The sequence below is a fragment of the Scomber japonicus genome, chromosome 21 (assembly GCF_027409825.1).
Source record: "Scomber japonicus isolate fScoJap1 chromosome 21, fScoJap1.pri, whole genome shotgun sequence".
In the NCBI taxonomy this organism is placed as follows: domain Eukaryota; kingdom Metazoa; phylum Chordata; class Actinopteri; order Scombriformes; family Scombridae; genus Scomber; species Scomber japonicus.
Genome location: NC_070598.1, coordinates 1338799 through 1347749, shown reverse-complemented (window position 1 = coordinate 1347749; position 8951 = coordinate 1338799). Strand labels below are relative to the sequence as shown.

The 8951-nt window shown below is 38.8% G+C and overlaps 1 protein-coding gene across 1 annotated transcript in view; it reads right to left on the bottom strand.

The window, feature by feature from the left end:
• Positions 1–5876, bottom strand: part of LOC128382765 (NACHT, LRR and PYD domains-containing protein 12-like) — a gene marked incomplete at its 5' end in the record, with an annotated part of 59165 nt that extends 53289 nt beyond the window's left edge. The window contains 4 exons of the mRNA XM_053342776.1: positions 1151–1324; positions 3106–4900; positions 5649–5741; positions 5864–5876. Coding sequence (XP_053198751.1) covers positions 1151–1324; positions 3106–4900; positions 5649–5741; positions 5864–5876 — 2075 coding nt within the window. The remainder of the gene's footprint in view (positions 1–1150; positions 1325–3105; positions 4901–5648; positions 5742–5863) is intronic.
• Between the last annotated feature and the right edge of the window lie 3075 nt (positions 5877–8951).

The following is an 8951-nucleotide window of genomic DNA, read 5'->3' as shown; positions in this document are numbered from 1 at the left end:
CTCTAACGGTTTTTAGACACATTTTGAGGAAATGTGGGGAACTCTTTATTTTATAGCTCTGCTGATTTGATGGAAAGTAGCTAATAATTAGCAAGTAATGACCAACTACTTTCTGTCTAACTTCTGCAGGCCAGTAAACCGAACAACATTTTTAACAATTTACATTCTCAACTATTTCTGAATCATTTCAGCACATCATTCCAACTTTGGACCAAATGTACTAAATGTCCATTTTTTATTGTAGCCTCCATACTGTAAATGACTAATTACAGAGAAATACAACTTCATCATGAACTATCAAGTTACTCATTGAACCTTTTCCAAGTCTCATTTCTTGCCTGCCTATTGAGGCTTGATAATGTCTTCACACCACAACTTTAATGTTTTTTTTAATATTTCAACACAATAATAAAGAAACATTATATCCTTTCAAGGTAAACTAACACAGCATTAAATGATGCTTCATGCTAACCAGCTAAGTCTAAGTTAATTTGGCGGAAAACTCTGCAGCTGAGCAGTTTTCTCTCTCTGACAATACGCTGGCTCCACTCGCTTTAACCTTTGTAAATCTGACATTAAAACGCTTATTTTACTCTTTAAACTAACTCATGTTTGTCCTCACAGCTGTCTGAGTAGCTGCTGCAGTAACTGAAGGAAACTACAAACTTCTCTGTGCAGCCGAGAAGATGTTTAGGGATCGATGTTAAACTATAGCATCCACCCATCGACTGCATGAGAGGTGTTTAGGGAACATCTGTGAACGGCAATATCTACCATTAGTAGGAGACCTGTTCAAAACTTAGGTCGGAGGTTACAGAACAGCCATGTTCCGGGTCTGTATCCACACTGGTAGAGGGTATCGGTTACAACATCCAGAGAATGTGAAGGGTGAATGTTTGAGTAATTTCATAGAACTTACTTGCTAAATATTACGTAATTAAAAATTAATTTGTGGACCTGTGAAATCAAGTGTTATTCAAATCTGTAAAATCATCAGTAATATTTAAACAATACAAATATGCATAGAAAGTAATTCTGTCCTGCATATCATGTCAGCAGAGACAATCCTACAATCCTATTTCATATTTTATGAAATCATTCAGATGTTAAATGTTTGTTAAGTCTCTTGAACAGGTTGATGGATCCTGACCTGAGAGTCTTCAGTTCACAGTGTGGACTCTCCAGTCCAGCAGAAAGCTGCTTCACTCCTGAATCCTTCAGGTTGTTGTTACTCAGGTCCAGATCTCTCAGACTAGAGGACTGGGAGCTGAGAACTGAGGACAGAGCTGCACAGCTTCTCTCTGAGAGGTTACAGTCAGTCAGCCTGGTAAGGAAATATAAAGAAACAGAAAACAAGCAAGAAGTTAAAAAATTGATTCGGGACTCTTTGTGATGCTGGTTAAAATGGTCTTCTCAACACATTAAATCTTTGTTCTATTCTAAACACACTGGAGACATGACAGTTTAATGTGATAGAATCAATGATGAAAATACATGTAATGATCTAAATCCCATGATATCAAAGCAAAGATCACTTTCTCTGTCTCAGCTAGTCATGTATGTGTAAGTACAAAGCTGAATCAAAGAAAGATAGAGGTGTGACGATACACTCAGCTCATGAGAACGAGATGAGATGAAATTTTTACAATCATTTTTAGAAAACTTCAATGTCCAACTTTCTAGTCTGGCTATATTTACTTGTTGCGTCATTAGGCTACCATGATTACGCTAGATTTCCCTACTCCTACTACGTCGAGATCTCGTCACACCCCTAAAGAAAGATGAACTGGAAAATTCAAAAATCTTTAATCCTGTTATGTTACTAAAAGTCTAGTGAAAAGCTTCTGTGATAAGACAGGCTGGGCCTTATAATTTAGAAAAATATACCAAAGACAAACTGTGATTTGATCTGACCTGAGAGTCTCCAGTCCACAGTGTGGACTCTCCAGTCCAGCAGAAAGCTGCTTCACTCCTGAATCCTGCAGGTTGTTGTTACTCAGGTCCAGATTTCTCAGACTAGAGGACTGGGAGCTGAGAACTGAGGACAGAGCTGCACAGCTTCTCTCTGAGAGCTTACAGTCAGTCAACCTGGAGAGACAATAATGAAACAAAAAATAAATTATCTTTGTTAAAATGTTGATTCTGGACTTTTGGTGATGATATGTATTCTCTTCCCAGAACTGGTTAAAATCTTTGCTGTTCTATTCTAAACATGTAGATATAAGATAAACATATGTATGCACTGCTGACCTGGAGAAAGCCATTCATGCCTTCATATCATCCTTGATTACTGTAAATCATTATACTTTGTAATCCTGCAGTCCAGTTTATCCCGTCTCCAACTCATTCAAAATGCTGGAGCAAGAGCTCTCATGAAATCAAAAAGGAGGGATCACATCACTCCCATACACTGGCTTCCTGTTAAGTACAGAATTGATTTTAAATTACTAACAATTGTTCATAAGTCCTTGAATGGACTTGCTCCCCTGTATTTAACAGAACTCCTGGTCCCATACCACACTAGCAGAGAACTTAGGTCATCCGGCCAGCGACTCCTGTCTGTCCACAGATGCAGGACTAAGTGCTTTAGGGACAGGCCCTTCTCCATTGCTGCCCCCAAACTGTGGAACTCTCTTCCTCCCCCACTATTGACATTTTCAAGAAAACCCTTAAAACTTACTTTTACTACCTAGCTTTTAACTGTATTCTAACTGTCACTATATATTTAATGACCATGTATTTTTATTTCGGACTCCTTTTTTAAAATTGTGTTTTCTATTTTTTGTGTGTTCTTCCTTTGTGTGAATCACTTTGGCTCACCCATGTAGTGTTTAAGGTGCTATAAAAATGAAGTTGAAGTATGTAATGATCTACATTACATGATATTAAAGCAAAGATCAGTTTCTCTGTCTCAGTCAGAGTTTGTTTGTGAATCAAAAAAACAAATAAACTGGAAAATTTAAAAATTTGAAGAGTTATACAGCTTCTCTCTGAGAGGTCAAACAAACAGAGGAAATATAAAAAACAAGTAAGTAGTTGTTTTTATTTCAAAGACAGCAGAATATTTAAATAATGATGAATGAATCAAACTATCTGTGTACTTACAGAGCTTTGTTGGAGGCTTTGACCACTGGCAGCAGCCTCAGAAGAGCCTCCTCTGAAGCAGAGTATTTCTTCAGGTCAAACACGTCCAGATCTTTTTCTGATGACAGTAAGATGAAGCCCAGAGCTGACCACTGAGCAGGAGACAGTTTATCTGTGGACAGACTTCCTGATCTCAGATACTGTTGGATCTCCTCCACTAGAGAACGATCATTCAGTTCATTCAGACAGTGGAACAGATTGATGCTTCTCTCTGCAGACACATTCTTCCTGATCTTCTTCTTGATGTACTTGACTGTTTCCTGATTGGCCTGTGAGATACTTCCTGTATGTATCAGCAGACCTCGTAGGAGAGGCTGATTGGTCTGCAGTGAAAGACCCAGGAGGAAGCGGAGGAACAAGTCCAGATGTCCATTTGGACTCTTTAAGGCCTCGTCCACAGCACTCTGGTAGAAACGTGCTGATTTGCTTCTAAACATTTCAGTGAACCTGGATATTATTGTGTTTCCTGCCAGCAGATTGACTCCAGACTTGATGAATGTCAAATGGACATGAAGAGCAGCCAGAAACTCCTGAACACTCAGATGGACGAAGCAGAACACCTGCAATAGCCCACAGTCCTCCTTTTTAAAGATCTCTGTGAACACTCCTGAGCACACTGAGGCTGCTCTGATATCGATGCCACACTCTGTCAGGTCTGATTCATAGAAGATCAGGTTGCCTTTCTGCAGCTGCTCAAAAGCCAGTTTTCCCAGAGACTCAATCATATCCCTGCTCTCTGGACTCCAGTGTAAATCTTTTTTAGCTCCTCCATCATACTTGATGTTTTTGACTTTGGATTGAAGCAACACAAAGCGGAGGTACATCTGAGTCAGGGTCTTGGGCAGCTCTCCTCTCTCTCTGCTTTTCATGCTGCACTCCAGAACTGTAGCAGTGATCCAGCAGAAGGCTGGGATGTGGCACATGATGTGGAGGCTTCGTGATGTCTTGATGTGGGAGATGATGGTTCTGGCCTGCTCCTCATCTCTGAATCTCTTCCTGAAGTACTCCTCCTTCTGTGGATCAGTGAACCCTCTGACCTCTGTCACCATGCCGACACACTCAGGAGGGATCTGATTGGCTGCTGCAGGTCGTGTGGTTATCCAGAGGCGAGCAGAGGGAAGCAGTTTCCCCCTGATGAGGTTTGTCAGCAGCACATCCACTGAGGTGGACTCTGTAACATCAGTCAGGATCTCAGTGTTGTGGAAGTCCAGAGGAAGTCGACACTCATCCAGACCGTCAAAGATGAACACAACCTGGAACTCTTCAAACCTGCAGATTCCTGCTTCTTTGGTTTCAGTAAAGAAGTGATGAACAAGTTCCACCAAGCTGTACTTTTTCTCTTTCTGCACATTCAGCTCTCTGAAAGTGAATGGAAATGTGAAGTGTATGTCCTGGTTGGCTTTGTCTTCAGCCCAGTCCAGAGTGAACTTCTGTGTTAAGACTGTTTTCCCAATGCCAGCCACTCCCTTTGTCATCACTGTTCTGATTGGTTTATCTCTTCCAGAAGAGGCTTTAAAGATGTCTTCTTGTCTGATTGTTGTTTCTGGTCTGTCTGGTTTCCTGGATGCTGTTTCAATCTGTCTGACCTCATGTTCATCATTGACCTCTGCAGTCCCTCCCTCTGTGATGTAGAGCGGTGTGTAGATCTGATTCAGAAGGGTTGGGTTTCCTGCTTTAGCGATCCCCTCAAACAGACACTCAAACTTCTCCTGCAGGTTAGACTTGAGTTTACGTCGACACTTTGCAGCAGGAGTTTCTGTATGAACACAATAAATAAGATATGTTGACAATTCAAAGAATACATATATGAACATATTTTCCTCCATATCTTGAGACATCAGTAAATGTCTAATTTATCCAACATGTTAAATTAATAAAATACAAGGTCAGTCACTCTGCAGTGTGGATCTATTTTCCTCATCTCTCTTCTCAGTACATGGTTTGTGTTTTTCTTTCGATCTTATAACTTCATGAACATTATTAAAAAGACAGCTTTTACTGCTTACGCTATTGCTTAAGAAAACAGCTGTAGTGGAACAGAAATTTAACTTTAACTTTTAGGACACAAGAATGTCAGTCCTACTACAGATCAGTAAAAGACCATTTAAAAGTTATGTCTCCAAACCAGCAAAGTCTGTAAGCTGCTCGGAGTGCGACCAACTGATGGAGAGGAAAAGAAGATCATCAAATACGTGAGAGTGAGCAGTACATTGACTACCACATGCTAACAACAGACAAACATTATTACCTAGAAACTAGAATTGTTTTAAGAGTATTACTTTTCAGCTCAGTTTATGGTGCTCAGCAGCACTATGAACTTATTCTCTATCACAGAATCATTATGGATACAGAGTCATAGACAGATATAAATATTAAAAGGAGTAACCAATTAATACAATCAAAATATACTTTTAACCAAGAATTATTGTTTCAGAATAAATATGTGACAATATCAGAGAAGGTAACACTGGTAGACAAGTATAGATGTGAGAGAGTTGATATACCTGGAGGTCCACTTGGGCCAGAGGTCAGTGGGGGATCCTCTCTCTTCTTCTCTGAGTCGGTCTGTTGGGTTTGTTGATGTCTTTGGGAATCACCTAAAAAATCAGAATCAGACTTCAAGGTGCTGAAACAATGTTGTAAAAGGTTTTATAATGTGATTTCTACATGATCAGTTTAACATATAGATACAACACACTAAATGTATGGAGATGGTAACCTGGAGGTCCACTTGGGCCAGAGGTCAGTGGGGGCTCCTCTCGTCCCTCCGAGTCTGTGTTTTCTTTCTCCATCTCACCCTGTCTATCACTCTCCTCTGCCTCAGCAAGAACCTCTGAATGAATAAACAACAATTGACAGAAATAGAAAATATAAATCATAAAAATATGTTCTTACAAGTGTGGTATCTATTCAGTTCATTGGAGTTTAACAGTTTTTTGGAAAGATCATTAAATCATATTCAATAACAGAGGCTTTGAAACGGCATTGCCCTTTCCAACATGGAAACTTGGTTGGCTTGTTCTGAACCTGATGATCCAACATTCACACTTAACTCACACAGATCTCCATATCATTCCTGCTGGAAGACCTCACAGTCTCAACACAAATCTCATCATGCATTGTTGATACCTCGGCATAGTGAAGGAACGCCACCTTCAGCTTAACCTCTCTGACACTGGTCACATATAAGATTTCAGTACTATTACATTACCACAAATTTCCTGTTGCTGTAATTAAGTACAAACACCACAGCAGGGTCCAGAGTAACTCACTCTTCTGTAGTTCCCTGGTGGTGGAACGAGTTACTCTAATACGCAGAGTCCCTCTCAGTCTTTATAAACAGATTATAGACCTCATGAATAAATAATTCTGCTTCTATCCAGTCTGTTCACTGCCTGTAGGAACCTACATCATACCAGACTTGGTTTCCACTACAGGAACTTATGGTTTATCTATTGTTACTGATTCTGCTTTTGTTTCCATTGTGGGGAGCTTCACACTACATAAAACTAGACAGCCACCCCCGGCATCTTGCACAGTCAGTCAGAAGTAAAGAAGACTTTTGGATAAGAGGAGAAACATCTCGAAGAATCTAAAACAAGTCTACCGACCATCAACTGGGCACTAAATATGTAAATATCTTTGTAACATTTTAATCTTTCCATGACTTACCTTTAGGTTCTGGGAGGAGTGACAAACGTTCCAGCAGATTATTCTGATTCATCTTCCCTAAAATAATTTTGGTCACTTTAATAGCATTTATAGAGTAGCTCTCAAACATCAGATCCACTGTTTTAATTCTGTTTGCTTTCTCCAGTCGACTCTTGGGGATTGATTTGAAGCCTTCAAGGACCCCCTGCTGATACAGGTACCACTGGAATAATTCAAAGTCCTCAGATCCTAAATCCTGCAAACACTCCAAGAGGACCTCTGTAGGTGTTGCCATCTTTTGTGCTGCTAAACTCTAAAAGAAAATATGAAAATCTGTATTAACAGTTACACAATTAATTTTCTGGATTACAAAAAATTATTGATATGATTAAAAATGGACCTGGAAGACCCAACTTGTTTCGTGTCAAAACATTAATACAACTATTAATGAAAAAGATTCAGTTTCTGATTAATCTAATGTTTTTTTGGTTAATATTGGACCTAATTTAGCTAATGAGATTATTAATCCTAGCACTAAAGATGATGTGGAAATTAAAATGATGATAAATATAATAATGTAGTAAATATAAATAAATAATCCATGTTAATAAAGTGAACAGATGAAAAAGGAATTCTTGACATTGTTAAAACATTGAAGAGTAAGAAGTCTACATACAGGAAAGGAATTGACTGAGTTGTCTTTGATCTGAAAGATTTACATTTTAGATGATGAACACTTCTCTTTATAGTTGTGCCATTAATAATCTGCTTTGTGTCAATTACTTGTAGCTATATATACAGCATGTTTGTGTATAATTACTATACTGAATGCATCAGATGGTAATTGTTGGAGTTTAACAAACATCCAGCAGGTGGTGCTAACACAGCTAAATAGAGATGAAGGAGCCTGATGTGCATCATTTGGATTTGTTGAAGCATGTTATGTTATTGTGCAGGATGGATGTTTTGTCATGATTAATGTCGACTTTGTAGACTCAGAAACAACCTGAAAGTACTGTAAAATCAGCAGCGTGTAGTGTTTACAGTGTGAAGACAGAGCTGCTTAGAGAGCGGTGATAACGTCTTTATTCCAACTCTTGTAAAGAAAAATCTGAAGTCAATGATTAAAATGATAAATGGTCAGAAAGATAAGATGTTATATTTGACTTTTACACATCTGACTAGTTAGAAACATCACATGATCATTTATAACAGTAGTTAAAGCAAAGCTGAAGGTTTGGTTTTAACTTTAGTAGAGACATTTTATTATCTGATGGTCTAAATAATTGTGTATGTGTACTTGCTCTATGTCACTTTTCTCTGTCATAGACACACACACACACACACACACACACACACACACACACACACACACACACACACACACACACACAGTCTCATGGCACTTTGTGAAATAGTCACAAAGTTTTAAAAAATGAACAATGTCTGTGCAACGATCACAGATTAGATAACAACAGCTGACGCCTGAAATTAAATATCAAATCATTTTCATTTCTGTGACCTTTGGACAATCCAGCAACATCTTCCAAACCCAAATCTACACCCATGAGTTAAAACAAAATGTGAACACAAAGTAGTCAAAGTGTGGAGTTCAGCACACAGTGACGTTATTCTCCTGGTGGAAGCACCATCCAGATGTTTATTGATAGATTGGAGCACACTGACCTGTATGTTAGAGCTTTTGGGCTCCTCGCTGGATGAGGCCATTTCTTCTCTTTGGCCGGGTTGCTGGTCTAGTTGTCTGTGTTCTTGTTTTCCTCTTCCATTACACACTTGTTCTTTGTTTCTTCATGATGTGCCCCTGAACTTCCTCTGCCTGAGTAAAAACAATAAAAGGATGATAAAAAAGTGAACATTTGTCTGAGGAAGTTTTATTTAAACTGGCATCACAATTTGTCAACTATCAAAAATCATCAAATCTTATAACTAGTTTTTAAAATCAGATTTTAGCCTGTTTGGATTCATATAAGAAAGGAACTGTCAGAAATTCAAGTTTAAGATGCTTGAAACTGGATTATTTGTCTCCAAAGTCGCCTCAGTTTATGAGTTGTAGCGTCTTTAATCTCTTTTAATCCACTGTTCAGACTCGTTTTTGGTCATTTTGAGCTGATGAAGACAAATGAAGAGCAGCTCCA